Genomic DNA, 15726 nt, shown 5'->3' on the forward strand with positions numbered 1-15726 from the left:
TCTCCTGTGGAATTACAATCTGGCACAAGTTAGTGTCTGCAGGGAGCTGGGCAAATGTAAGAGGTAAGGAGGAAGAACATTTTAAAGCTATACATGTGGTCTTTAAGAGAATGAGAACTACAGTCAAAACCATCAGAGCACAAGGAATAGAAAATGCAATTTTGATATAAAAAGGCGTATTTACGTTTAATTTTGAGCTGACTCGAGGGAAACGCACAGCAACCCTGAGACTACAATGTGCTAAGTGATGGAACTCATCAACAGCCTACATAGTTGAGTCCAAACTGCAGCTTTACCCTCAGTGTCACCAGGCCGACAACAGTCATTCTCAAAAGAGAAGAAAAGTGCTCACAACCCACACAGACAACTACCAACATACAAACTAGGAGCAGGAATAGGCCACTCGGCCCTTCAAGCCTGCTCCAACATTCAATACGATCATGGCTGATCTGATTGTAATCTCTCACTTACCCCTGATAAACTTTCACCCCCTTGTTTTCCAAGAACCTATCTAGCTCTGCCTTGAAAACAATTCAAAGATTCTGCTTCCACCGCCTCAGAGGTCAAGAGTTCCAAAGACACTCTACCCTCAGAGAAAAAAATCCTCCTCATCTCTGTCTTAAGTGGACAGACCCTTATTTTTAAACAGTGATGCTCTAGTTCTAGATTCTCCCACAAGAGGAAACATCCTTTCCTGTAAAGACCCCTCAGGATTTTATATGTTTCAATCAAGTCACCAGTTATTCTTCTAAACTTCAGTGGATACAAGCCTAACCTGCCCAATCTCTCCTCATAAGATAACCTGCACATTCCTGGTATTAGTTTAGTAAACTTTCTCTGAACTGCTTCTAATGCATTTACATCCTTCCTTAAATAAGGAGACCAATACTGTACACAGCACTCCAAGTGTGATCTCACCAGTGCCCTATACAGCTGAAGTATAGCCTTCCTATTTTTGTATTCAATTCCCCTCACAATACATGATAACATTCTATTAGCTTTCCTAATTACTTGCTGTACCTGCATACTAGCCTTTTGTGATTCATGCACTAGGACACCCAGATCCCTCTGAATCTGAGCTCTGCAGTCCCTCACCATTTAGATAATATGCTTTTTTTTTTTATTCCTCCTGCCAAAATGGACAATTTCACACTTGCGCAATTATACAGTTGTTAGTGTCCGGATCAAAGGCAGCATTACAAGTATGTACCACTCAGTACCTATGACCACACAAAGGGAGAACTTACCAGGGGGGCAGCAGTTGCATTTATATTGCTCTTTTCACAACCACTGGCCATCCCAAACCACTTTACAGCCAATGAAGAACTTCTGAAGTATTGTTATAATGTACAAAGTTGGCTACTGCTAATTTATGCACTGCAAAGTCCCACAAACATCAACGTGATTAAAAAAACAGATAAACTGATTTAGAGATATTAATTGAGGGATCAGTATTGGCTTGACTATCGGGAGAACTCCCCTGCTCTTCTTCAAAAGAGATCTTTAACTTCAACTTAAGGGGGCAGATGTGGCCTCCGCTTAACTTCTCATCCAACATACAGCACCTGTAACAATGCAGCACTCTCCCATTGTAGCACTGGAGAATGAGTCTAGATTTCAGAGAGAGAGAGAGCATTTATATGACATATTTACCTCCGGGAAATTACAGGAGAAGCAAGAGGACCAACAGCACTTGGAACAGGTGCCAACACTGCCTATCCCCTCCTTACAGAGAATCTGATCACAGCCCTGCGGATTGGTGCACCAAGTTAGGTTTGAACAGCATTCCACATATCCTCGCAGCAGCGTTTTAAAATACTGTAGGAAGAGAAGAGAACGCACCAACAGTTTACTACCTTAGGGGCAGCAGTCCCAGACCACTATGTAACAATATCACCTAACATTTAATTCACCCCTATTGAGCTTCTGCAACTTTTAGGTGATGCTCTGTCTTACTGATATCTGTAAATACTGGTACACTGATTTATATTTTCAAATCAAGACTTCCATTTACTACAGACTTGCAAGATTTGTTTTTCTTCATTCTTTCATGGTATGTGGGTGTCATGGCAAGGCCAGCACTTGTTACCCATCTCTGATTGCCCTTGAGTTGAGTGGCTTGCTAGGCCATTTCAGAGGGCAGTTCAGAGTCCACCACATTGCTGTGTCCACTACATCACATGTCGACTAGATTAGGTAAAATTGGCAGATTTCCTTCTCTAAAGGACATTAGTGAACCAGATTCCTGTTTATAACAAACAATGACTGTTTCAAGGTCACCATTACTGAGGCGAGCTTTATATTCCAGATTTATTTATTGAACTTAAATTCTACTAGTTGGCATGGTGAGATTTGAACCCATGTCCCCAGAGTATTAGGCTGGGCCTCGGGATTACTGGTGCAGTGATATTACTACTACACCACCATCTTTCCCAAAGGTGGTGGTGCTTCATACCAGCAGAAATCAAACATCCCTTTCAGAAAGCTTCGGAGACTACTTTACTCATGCTCAGCTATTCAGGGCATGCAAAAATGTGCAGACAAGTCTCAATAAATTCATAAATACATATTAATTAATAAACAAATAAACCATAGGGCATAACCTCTACTTATCAACAACCAAGGGACACAAATTAAAGTTTTGGGTGTGAGTCTCGAAGTGAAGTTTAACAGCACTCCAACAAAAGGTACAAGGATCCAGGAAGACTACTTTTCTTACTTATTCATTCACAGGATGTGGGCATCGCTGGCTGGGCCAGCATTTATTGCCCATCCCTAGTTGCCCTTGAGAAGATGGTGGTGAGCTGCCCTCTTAAACCGTTGCAGTCCATGTGGTGTAGGTACACCCATAGTGCTGTTAGGGAGGGAGTTCCAGGATTTTGACTCAGTGACAGTGAAGGAACAGCGATATATTTCCAAGTCAGGATGGTGAGTGGCTTGGAGGGGAATGCAGAAATGCTGTGTTCCATGTGCCTGATGCCTTTCTCCTTGCAGATAGTAGAAAGGATTGTAGAATGACAGTGGAGTTGGAGGGAGTGGATGTTGAAGGTGGTGGATAGGGTGCCAGTCAAGTGGGCTGCTTTGTCCTGGATGGTGTCAAGCTTCTTGAGCATTGTGGGAACTGCACTCACCCAGGCAAGTGGAGAGTATTCCATCACACTCCTGACTTGTGCCTCGTAGATGGTGGACAGGCTTTGGGGATTCAAGTGGTGAGTTAGTCGTTGCATGATTCCTAGCCTCTGACCTGCTCTTATAGCCACAGTATTTATATGGCTGTTCCAGTTGAGTTTCTGGTGAATGGCAAATGCAGTACTGAGTACGAACATGACAAAACAGAAGGACTGAATGAAATACTGGTAAGGTCCAGGGGATAGAGATTAGAGGTCATGGGGATGCGTCAAAAAACGACAAACATCTTGGACCAAACCATTTGCTACTAAAATTTCTCCAAGAATGCTGAATGCAAAGCACTACTACATCATAATACTTGTGCTTGTGTAGAACTGGAAGGAATGGGAAGTGACAGCACACAGTCACCGCTCTAGGGATTCAGCTGAGAATCAGTGTGCTTGGGATTCAGTACACAACAAACAACACCAGGATTCACCACAGAGTTACCACTCCTGGAATTTGGTATCAACAGATGCACCACTCACGGATTCAGCATAAACTGAATCCTGGGATTTGTGATCAACACGGTTAACAGGCTCCCGGGAGTCAGAACAAACAGAGACACCGCTCCCGGGATTCAACACAGAGACACCACCGCTCCTGGAGTTCACTACAAACAAAGACACCGTTCCCGGGATTCACCACAAACAGAGACACCACTCCCGGGATTCACCACAGAGACACCGCTCCCGGGATTCACCACAGAGACACCAATCCTGGAGTTCACTACAAACAAAGACATCGCTCCCGGGATTCACCACAAACAGAGACACCACTCCCGGGATTCACCACAGAGACATCGCTCCCGGGATTCACCACAAAGACACCAATCCTGGAGTTCACTACAAACAAAGAGACCACTGCCTGGATTCACCACAAACAGAGACACCACTCCTGGGATTCAGAGAACAAACAGAGACAACACTCCCGGGATTCAACACAGAGACACCACTCCCGGGATTCACCACAGAGACACCGCTCCTGGGATTCACCACAAACAGAGACACCACTCCTGGGATTCAGAACAGAGACACCGCTCCCGGGATTCACCACAAACAGAGACACCACTCCTGGGATTCAGAACAGAGACACTGCTCCCGGGATTCACCACAAACAGAGACACCGCTCTTGGGATTCAGAACAGAGACATCACTTGTGGGATTCACCACAAACAGAGACACCACTCCCGGGATTCACCACAAACAGAGACACCGCTCCCGGGATTCACCACAGAGACACCGCTCCTGGGATTCACCACAAACAGAGACACCACTCTTGGGATTCGGAACAGTCACTGCTCCCAGGATTCAGAGAACAAAAAGAGACACCTCTCCCAGGATTCAGGAAAAACAGAGTCACCACTCCTGGGATTCACCATGAACAGAGTCACTGCTCCCGGGATTGAGAACAAACAGAGTCACCACTCCTGGGGTTCACCACGAACAGAGTCACCACCCCTGGGATTCAGAACAGAGTCACCGCACCCAGGATTCACCACAGAGACACCACTCCTGGGATTCACCACAAACAGAGACACCGCTCCTGGGATTCACCACAGAGACACCGCTCCTGGGATTCACCACAGAGACACCGCTCCTGGGATTCACCACAAACAGAGTCACCACTCCTGGGATTCACCACGAACAGAGTCACCACTCCTGGGATTCAGAACAGAGTCACCGCACCCAGGATTCACCACAGAGACACCGCTCCCGGGATTCACCACAAACAGAGACACTGCTCCTGGGATTCAGAACAGAGTCACCGCACCCAGGTTTCACCACAAACAGAGACACTGCTCCTGGGATTCAGAACAGAGTCACCGCACCCAGGTTTCACCACAAGCAGAGACACCGCTCCTGGGATTCAGAACAGAGTCACCGCACCCAGGATTCACCACAGAGACACCGCTCCCGGGATTCACCACAAACAGAGACACTGCTCCTGGGATTCAGAACAGAGTCACCGCACCCAGGTTTCACCACAAACAGAGACACTGCTCCTGGGATTCAGAACAGAGTCACCGCACCCAGGTTTCACCACAAACAGAGACACTGCTCCTGGGATTCAGAACAGAGTCACCGCACCCAGGTTTCACCACAAGCAGAGACACCGCTCCTGGGATTCAGAACAGAGTCACCGCTCCCGGGATTCACCACAAACAAAGACACCGCTCCTGGGATTCACCACAAACAGAGTCACCACTCCCGGGATTCAGAACAAACAGAGTCACTGCTCCCGGGACCCAGAGAACAAACAGAGACACCGCTCCCGGGATTCAGAACAAACAAAGACACCGCTCCTGGGATTCAGAACAAACAGAGTCTCCGCTCCCGGGATTCAGAACAAACAGAGTCACTGCTCCCGGGATTCAGAGAACAAACAGAGACACAGAGACACCGCTCCCGGGATTCAGAACAAACAGAGCCACTGCTCCCGGGATTCAGAACAATCAAGAGTCACCGCTCCCAGGATTCAGAGAACAAACAGAGACACCATTCCCGGGATTCAGAGAACAGAGACACTGCTCCCAGGATTCAGAACAAACAGAGACATCACTCTTGGGATTCACCACAGAGACACCACTCCTGGAGTTCCTATAAACAGAGTCACCGCTCCCGGGATTCACCACAAACAGAGACACTGCTCCTGGGATTCAGAACAGAGTCACCGCTCCCAGGATTCAGTGAGCAAACAGAGACACCGTTCCCGGGATTCAGAACAAACAGAGTCACCGCTCCCAGGATTCAGGATAAACAGAGTCACCGCTCCCGGGATTCACCACAAACAGAGACACTGCTCCTGGGATTCAGAACAGAGTCACCGCTCCCAGGATTCAGTGAGCAAACAGAGACACCGTTCCCGGGATTCAGAACAAACAGAGTCACCACTCCCAGGATTTAGACCAAACAGAGTCACCGGTTCCAGGATTCAGGACAACGGGAAGACCACTCCCGGGATTCAGAACAAACAGAGCCACCGTTCCCAGGATTCAGAACAAACAGAGTCACCGCTCCCGGGATTCACCACAAACAGAGACACTGCTCCTGGGATTCAGAACAGAGTCACCGCTCCCAGGATTCAGTGAGCAAACAGAGACACCGTTCCCGGGATTCAGAACAAACAGAGTCACCGCTCCCAGGATTCAGGATAAACAGAGTCACCGCTCCCGGGATTCACCACAAACAGAGACACTGCTCCTGGGATTCAGAACAGAGTCACCGCTCCCAGGATTCAGTGAGCAAACAGAGACACCGTTCCCGGGATTCAGAACAAACAGAGACACCACTCCCAGGATTTAGACCAAACAGAGTCACCGGTTCCAGGATTCAGGACAACGGGAAGACCACTCCCGGGATTCAGAACAAACAGAGCCACCGTTCCCAGGATTCAGAACAAACAGAGACACCGCTCCCGGGATTTAGATCAGAATCACCGGTTCCAGGATTCAGGACAACGGGAAGACCACTCCCGGGATTCCGAGAACAAACAGAGACACCGTTCCCGTGATTCACCACAAACAAAGACACCACTCCCGGGATTTAGAACGAAGTCCCCAGTCCCGAGATTCAGAACAAACAGAGTCACCGCTCCCAGGATTTAGGACAGAGTCACCACTCCCGGGATTCACCACAGAGACTCTGCTCCTGGAGTTCACTACAAACTCCCGGGTTTCAGAACAAACAGAATCAGCACTACCGGGATCCAGAACAAACAGAGACAATGTTCCGGGATTCAGAACAGAGTCACTGCTCCCGGGATTCAGAACAAATAGAGACACCACTCCCGGGATTCACCACAGACACTCTGCTCCTGGAGTACACTACAAACTCCCGGGTTTCAGAACAAACAGAATCAGCACTACTGGGATCCAGAACAAACAGAGACAAAGTTCCCGGGATTCAGGACAGAGACACCGCTCCCGGGATTCAGAACAAACAAAAACACTGCTCCCGGGATTCAGAACAAACAGAGTCACCGCACCCGGGATTCAGAACAAACAGAGTCACCGCTCCCGGGATTCAGAACAAATAGAGACACCGCTCCCGGGATTCAGAACAGAGACACCACTCCCGGGATTCAGAACAAACAGAGACACCGCTCCCGGGATTCAGAACAAACAGAGACACCGCTCCCGGGATTCAGAACAAACAGAGACACCACACCCGGGATTCAGAACAAACAGAGTCACCGCTCCTGGGATTCAGAACAAACAGAGTCACCGCACCCGGGATTCAGAACAAACAGAGTCACCGCTCCCGGGATTCAGAACAAATAGAGACACCGCTCCCGGGATTCAGAACAGAGACACCACTCCCGGGATTCAGAACAAACAGAGACACCGCTCCCGGGATTCAGAACAAACAGAGACACCGCTCCCGGGATTCAGAACAAACAGAGACACCACACCCGGGATTCAGAACAAACAGAGTCACCGCTCCCGGGATTCAGAACAAACAGAGACACCGCTCCCGGGATTCAGAACAAACAGAGACACCGCTCCCGGGATTCAGAACAAACAAAAACACTGCTCCCGAGATTCAGAACAGAGACACCACTCCCGGGATTCAGAACAAAGAGACACTGCTCCCGGGATTCAGAACAAACAGAGACACTGCTCCCGGGATTCAGAACAAACAGAGACACTGCTCCCGGGATTCAGAACAGAGACACCACTCCCGGGATTCAGAACAGAGACACCACTCCCGGGATTCAGAACAAACAGTGTCACTGCTCCCGGGATTCAGAACAAACAGAGACACCACTCCCAGGATTCAGAACAAACAGAGTCACCACTCCCAGGATTCAGAACAAACAGAGTCACCGCTCCCAGGATTCAGAACAAACAGAGACACCGCTCCCGGGATTCAGAACAAACAGAGACACCGCTCCCGGGATTCAGAACAAACAGAGTCACCGCTCCCAGGATTCAGAACAAACAGAGACACCACTCCCAGGATTCAGAACAAACAGTGTCACTGCTCCCGGGATTCAGAACAAACAGAGACACCACTCCCAGGATTCAGAACAAACAGTGTCACTGCTCCCGGGATTCAGAACAAACAGAGTCACCGCTCCCAGGATTCAGAACAACAAAAACACTGCTCTCAGGATTCAGAACAAACAGAGTCACCGCTCCCGGGATTCAGAACAAACAGAGACACCGCTCCCGGGATTTAGAACAAACAGAGACACCACTCCCAGGATTCAGAACAAACAGTGTCACTGCTCCCGGGATTCAGAACAAACAGAGACACCACTCCCAGGATTCAGAACAAACAGTGTCACTGCTCCCGGGATTCAGAACAAACAGAGACACCGCTCCCGGGATTGAATTGGATACAGCTGGTGTGGAGATTTTGCATGATCAAAACGGAAGCTAGGTTTAAATGCTAAATAGATAAACATTGTTGAAGTATTAGAATGTAAGGTGTGTGGATAATTTGCATTTTTTGGTAAATTAGAGTGGCCTGAATTTCAAAGAGATGGTAGGATATTACACCTAGCTAAAAGAAGCTAAGCCAAATGTGTTTGTTTTTCCCAAGGGTTAGTAATAATGAGAATTATGAAAGATTTATATGAGAAAAGTAAAGCTGCAAAGAAATATCAGAACAATGGAACTTATATTAAAGAGGGGGAAAATGTATAAAGGAGATGAGGTTATTTGTAAGGGAGAAGGCATTCTATGATATAACACAAGTGTGAAAAGCCTCCAGACTCTGTGCATCAAGTTGCTGCCTACAGGAACTGAAGCTAAGAAAATTCAATTTGAATATCACTGTCCAGGGTATTACTTGCTTTGCCTGGGTCTGTTGAAATCTCTTTTGATTTACTGTTGCCTTTATGGAGGTATAACTGGGAGCCAAATTAATTCAAGGATTTAGGAGTTATTATAGTAGTAATTTGTAGACCTATGTTTGTACTTAAAATCTTTCATTAATACATGTTTAATTTAGTTTTGTAAAAAACCTCTAAGTCTCAGTGGACTTATTACTATTGAATTCAAGGCATGCATCTCAGAATAAAATACAAATTGCAAAACAGTTGCTTCAAGTTTTCCTCTGGGGTTTGAGCAGCTCGGCATTTACCATCTGCTGTGCCTTAACAAAATTGGGGGCTCTTTGCGGGATATGTCTGAAGTTCCTTGATTGGTTTGGAATTGGTGAATCTTAAGGTACAAGAGGCACTTTGAATTCAGGAGTTGGTGTGAGAAGAAATGTGGTGAACTATGGTGTGGTAAAAAAGCTTGTTTTGGATGCACATGATTTGGTTCTTGAGGCATACAGACAGAAACTTAGGAATATGAGAAAACAGCCTGGGCAAACTTATATTAAGTTTGAGAGAGTAAAACGAAGTAATTTTGGCCGGTGGATACTGGCATTAAAGATAGAGACAACATATGCAGCTCTCAGAGAAGTAATTCTTTTGGAAGAATTTAAAGATTCAATCCTTCCGTAGTGAGAACTCATGTGGAGGAACAGAGGGTTAAAACGGTAAGACAAGCAACAAAGATAGCTGATGATTATGAGTTAGTTCATAGATCTAAACCTTTTCTCGTCACCCTTTTAAATCCTTGAAGGAGAGAAAGCGGGAAGGTGAAAAGAAGGTTGGTAGTCAGGAATAGGTGCAAATTCCCAGGAAGCAGTTTCTCAGAATAAAAAGGACGGTGTTGAGGGTAGAAGTGACACTCAAAAATTGAGGTGTTTTAATTGTAATAAAGTTGGGCACACAAAGTAAGTGTGTTGGAAAACACAGGGAAAATCTGTTGGGATTATTGGGGTGCAGAAAAGCTCAAAGTAAAAGTATAGGGGTTGTGAGGTTCAAGCACAGGAAAAATCAGTGGTTTGTGTACAGGTAAAACAGGAAGAATCAGTGATAGGTAAAGAAGTGGGAATGTGTTCACAATTTACCCAAGGGAATTCTGAGGAGCAGGTTCCAGCAATGTTTAAAGATTTTGTGAAGGGAAAGTCTTTCCATGTGTACAGGGTGGAGTAGGTAAAGATGTTAAAATTGTAAGAGACAGACCCTTAATGTTGTGGGATAGTGATATTTGTTGTTCAGAGTAGGTATTGCAGGAACAGGTGATAATAAGTGGGGTTCATGGAGATGCTAAACCTATTGCCTTGTGGAAGGTAAATTTAAAGAATAAGTGGAAAATAGGTGAGGTGATTGTTGGAATAGTGGAAAAATTGCCCATTGCAGGTGTTCAATTTATCTTAGGTAATGATAAAGCTGAATCACAGATGTGGGTGATGCCTATGGTAGTTGAGCAGTCAGTAGAGGTGTTTTCCACAGAAGTGCTGCAGAGAGAACATCCTGGATTGTTTCCAGATTGTGAGATAACAAGATTACAGGCTCACTGGTTGAAACAGGAAGAGCAGCAAGTTAAAAGGCAGGGAGAATGTGTGGAAGTCCAATTAGCTGTTTTTGATAAGATTGTTCAGAAAGAAATAATGGAGTATAATGCAGCTGACGTATTTAGCTCATGGCAGCTAGTAGAATTACAAAAAAAGGATATACAAACAAGACAGTTATATCAAACAGCTTATTCAGAAACAGAGGCAGAATGTATTCCAGAATGTTATTACTTTAAGGGAAATGTTTTAATGGGAGAAATGGCGGCCTTACCATGTTTCAGCTAATGAGAGCTGGAGGGAAGACCATCAGATTGTTATACCATTTGGATATAGAAATGAGATCCTGAGAATAGCTCAAGAAATTCCATTTAGGAATTGGAAAGATACAGGAAAAAATACAAAAATATTTTTATTGCCCTGGATTTCATAGAGATGTAGTCAAATTATGTAGAACATGTCACACATGCCAGGTGATAGGGAAACCCAAGCAGTGATTAAGCCAACACCTTTAATTCCAATTCCAGCATTTGAAGAACCTTTTACTAGGGCCATGATTCATTGTGTAGGACACCCCCCAGACTGAAAGTGGAGATCAGTACTTACTGACAATAATGGATGTGTCTACAAGGTTTCCTGAAGCGATACCTTTGAGAAATATTACAACAAAGAGAATGGTGGAAGAGTTGGCTAAAATTTTTTCAAGATATGGTTTACCTAAAGAAATACAATCAGATCAGGGTTCAAACTTCATGTCATAACTACTTAAGAAAGTAATGAACAGTTTGGGGATAAAACAATTTAACAGCTTATCATCCTGAATCACAAGGGGCTTTAGAAAGATGGCAATAAACTTTCAAATCTATGATGAGGGCATATAGTCAGGACTATCCACAGGATTGGTATAGGGGAATTCTGTTCTTATTATTTGCTAATAGGGATGCTCCTAATGCATCGACTTGTTTTCGTCCTTTCAAACTAGTTTATGATCATGAGGTAAGGGGACCACTGAAATTGATTCAAGAGAAATTGATGGGTCAAAATTCAGAAACTACTCTCCTGGATTAGGCATCAAACTTCACAGAAAGATTGGACAGAGCATGTGAGTTAGTTAGGGAACATGTAAAGATATCACAGCAAGTGACGAAAGTGAAGGCAGGCAGGAAAACTATAGTTCGTAGTTTTGTTGCTGAGGAAAAAGTGCTAGTTCTGTTACCAGTATTGGGTGACTCATTAAAGGCACCAGAAGTAATAGGAGGAGTAGGGCATTCAGCCCCTCGAGCCTGCTCCGCCATTTAATAAGATCATGGCTGACCTGCCCCAGGTCTCATCTCCTCTTTCGTGCCAGCTCCTCATACCCCTCAACTCCCCAATACTTCAAAAATCTATCTACCTCCTCTTTAAATACTTTCAGTGATCTAGCCTCCACAACCCTCTGAGAGAAGAAATTTCTTCGCATCTCAGTTTTAAATGAGTGTCCTCTTATTCCGTAACTATGTCCCCTAGTTTGAGATTCCCCCACTAGTGGAAACATCTTCTCAATATCTACCCTGGCAAGTCCCCTCAGAATCTTGTACGTTTCAATAAGATCACCCCTCATTCTTCTAAACTCTAATGAATAAAGACCTAACCTGTTTGGCCATTCTTGATAAGTCAACCCTTTCATCCCAGGAATCAGCCTAGTGAATCTCTTTCGAACTGCCTCTTTCTTAAATACGGGGACCTGAACTGTACACAGTACTCCAGGTACAGCCTCACCAACAGTCTGTATAGTTGCAACAAGACCTCCGTATTTTTAAATTCCAACCACCACGCAACACAGCCCTAAATTTTATTTGCCTTCTTAATTACCTGCTGCACCCGAATGTTAACTTTTTGTGTTTCATGCACAAGAACACCCAGATCCCTCTGTGCTGCATTTTCTTGGAATGTCTCTCCATTGAAATAATAGTCTGCTTTTTGATTCTTCCTACCAAAGTACATGACCTCATACTTTCCTACATTAAACTTCATCTGCCAAGTTTTTGCCCACTCACTTAACCCATCTATATCCCCTTGCAGATTCCCTCTGTCCTCATCACAATATGCCTTCCCACCTATTTTTGTATTGTCAGCAAATTTGGATACATTACACTCTGCCGCCTCCTCCAAGTCATATATAGTACATAATTGAGGCCCTGGGACTGATCCTTGTGGCACTCCACTAGTTACGTCTTTCCAACCTGAAAAAGACCCATCAATGCCAACTCTCTATCTTCTGTGTGTTAACCAAGGTTTAGCATTTTTTAAAATTCATTCATGGGATGTGGGCATTGCTGGCTAGGCCAGCATTTATTGCCCATCCCCAGAGGGCATTGAAGAGTCAACCACATTGATGTGGGTCTGGAGTCACATGTAGGCCAGACCAGGTAAGGGTGGCAGATTTCCTTCCCTAAAGGAGCAAGGTGGGTTTTTATGACAACTGACAATGGTTTCATGATCATCATCAGACTTTTAATTCCAGATTTTTATTGAATTCAAATTTCACCATCTGCCATGGTGGGATTCAAACCCATCTAGTTATAATACCACTATACCACTGCCTCTCCAGTGGACCTTACAAGATTGAAAAGAAGCTGATTGACGTAAATTATTTAATAAAAACTCTAGAAAGAAGAAAGAAGCAGAGGGTGTGTCATGTAAATATGCTTAAAAAGTACTTTGACAGTGAAGAGGACCAAAGGGAGGTGTTAGTGGTGGTAGATAATGAGAAAGCTAGAAATGAAGGATTCTGAAATTGATTTTGCTCTAATCAAATTGGATAATGAGGGGGTACTTGAGATACTTGAAAATTTAAATGTAATTTTGAGTTACCTTCCAGACAAGTGTTAAAGTGGTTTGGAGAAGCTATTGCAGTCACATAAAACTATTTGTAGGAATAAGCTGGGGAGGACAAATTTAGCCATACATGATGTGTGTAGAAGTTTCATCTCAATAAGGCAACAATCCGGCAACATTATCACAAGTACAGAAAGAAATTGAATTCATGCCTCATGCAGCATTGAGCCTAGTTGCAGTAACCGGAGTTCACCTATTGTACTTTCATAGAGTCATAGAGGTCTACAGTATAGAAAAAGACTCTTTGGCCCATTAAGTCTGCGCCGGTCAAACAAGTACCTAACTATTCTAATTCCATTTTCCAGCACTAGGCCCATAGCCTTGTATACCATGGCATTGCAAGTGCACATCCAAATACTTCTTAAATGTTATGAGGGTTTCTGCCTCTACCATCCTTTCAGCCAAAGGGTTCCAGATTCCCATCACCCTCTGGGTGAAAAAATTCTTTCTCTCATCCCCTCAAAACCTCCTGCCCCTTACTTTAAAATATGTCCTCTGGTTATTGATCCCTCCACCAAGAGGAAAAGTTCCTTCCTGTCTACCCTATCTATGCCCCTCATAATTTTATACACCTCAATCATATCCCCCCTCAATCTCCTCTGCTCCAAGGAAAATAACCCCAGTCTATCCAATCTCTCCTCGTAACTAAAACTCTCCAGCCTAGACAACATCCTGGTAAATCTCCTCTGCACTCTCTCCAGTGCAATCACATCCTTCCTATAATGCAGATTCCAGAACTGCATGCAATACTCTAGCTGTGGTCTAACCAATGTTTTATATAGTTCCAGCATAACCTCCCTGCTCTAATATTCTATGCCTCGGCTAATAAAGGCAAGTATCTCATATGTCTTCTTAACCACCTTATCCACCTGTCCCACTTAAGGGGTCAGTGAACATGCATACCAAGGTCCCTCTGATCCTTGGTACTTCCCAGGGTCCTACCTTTCATCGTGTATTCCTGTGCCTTTTTTGTCCTGCCCAAGCGTATCACCTCACACTTATCCGGATTAAATTCCGTTTGCCACTGATCAGCCCATTTGACCAGCTCGTCTATATCCTCCTCACTATTTATCACCCCACCAATTTTCACGTCATCCGTGAACTTACTGATCAACCCTCCTACATTCAAGTCTAAATCGTTTATATACTCCACAAACAGCAAAGGACCCAACACTGATCCCTGTGGAACCCCACTGGACACAGGCATCCAGTCACAAAAACACCCCTCGACCGTCACCCTCTGCTTCCTGCAACTCAGCCAATTCTGGATCCAATTTGCCAAACTGCCTTGGATCCCGTGGGCTCCCGGAGGTCTCCCATGCAGGACCTTATCAAAAGCCTTGCTGAAGTCCAAGTAGACTACGTCAAATGCATTGCCCCCATCTACACCCTGGTCACCTCTTCGAAAAATTCAATCAAATTGGTCAGATATGACCTCCCCTCAACAAAACCATGCTGACTGCCCTTGATTAATCCCTGCTTCTCCAAGTGTAGATTAATTCTGTCCCTCAGAATTGCTTCGAATAGTTTCCCCACCACTGAGGTTAGACTGACTGGCCCTGGTTTATCCCTTTCTCCCTTGTTGAATAATGGTACAACATTGGCTGTCCTCCAGTCCTCTAGCACCTCTCCTGTGGCCAGAGAGGTATTGAAAATTATTGCCAGTGCTCCTGCTATCTCCTCCTTTGCCTCACTAAACAGCCTGGGATACATTTCATCCAGGCCTGGAGATTTATCTACTTTTAAGCTTGCCAGACCACTTAGAACCTCCTCCCTTTCTATGCTAACTTCTTTAATTATATCACAGTCCTTCTGCCTGATTTCCATATCCATGTCGTCCCTCTCACTTGTGAACACCAACACAAAGTATTCATTCAGAACCCTACCTACGTCTTCCGGCTCCACACACAAATTACCATTATGGTCCTTAATGGGCCCTATTCTTTCCCTAGTTATCCTCTTACTCTTAATGTACTTGTAAAATAACTTTGGATTTTCCTTTATTTTACCTGCCAATGTTTTTTCATGCCCCCTCTTTGCTCTCCTCATTTCTTTTTTAAGTTCCGCCCCTACACATTCTATACTCCCTCTAGGGCTCCCACTGTTTTGAGATCTCAGTATCTGCCATAAGCCTCCCTTTTTCTCTTTATCCAATCCTGTATATCCCTCGACATCCAGGGTTCCCTGGATTTGTTGGTCCCACCCTTGTCTTTACTGGAATATGTTGGCCTTGTACTCTCCCTACTTCCTTCTTGAATGAGTCCCACTGCTCTGACGCAGATTTACCTAAAAGTAGCTGTTCCCAGTCCACTCTGGCCAAATC

General features: G+C 44.9%; 1 protein-coding gene across 3 annotated transcripts in view; it reads right to left on the reverse strand.

The window, feature by feature from the left end:
• Positions 1-15726, reverse strand: part of LOC121277892 (cullin-9) — a 301897-nt gene that overhangs the window by 29293 nt on the left and 256878 nt on the right. For all 3 annotated transcript variants that reach the window (XM_041187673.1, XM_041187674.1, XM_041187672.1), the window contains exon 32: positions 1654-1818. In XM_041187673.1, coding sequence (XP_041043607.1) covers positions 1654-1818 — 165 coding nt within the window. The remainder of the gene's footprint in view (positions 1-1653; positions 1819-15726) is intronic.

Source organism: Carcharodon carcharias, chromosome 5, assembly GCF_017639515.1.
Source record: "Carcharodon carcharias isolate sCarCar2 chromosome 5, sCarCar2.pri, whole genome shotgun sequence".
Lineage (NCBI taxonomy): Eukaryota > Metazoa > Chordata > Chondrichthyes > Lamniformes > Lamnidae > Carcharodon > Carcharodon carcharias.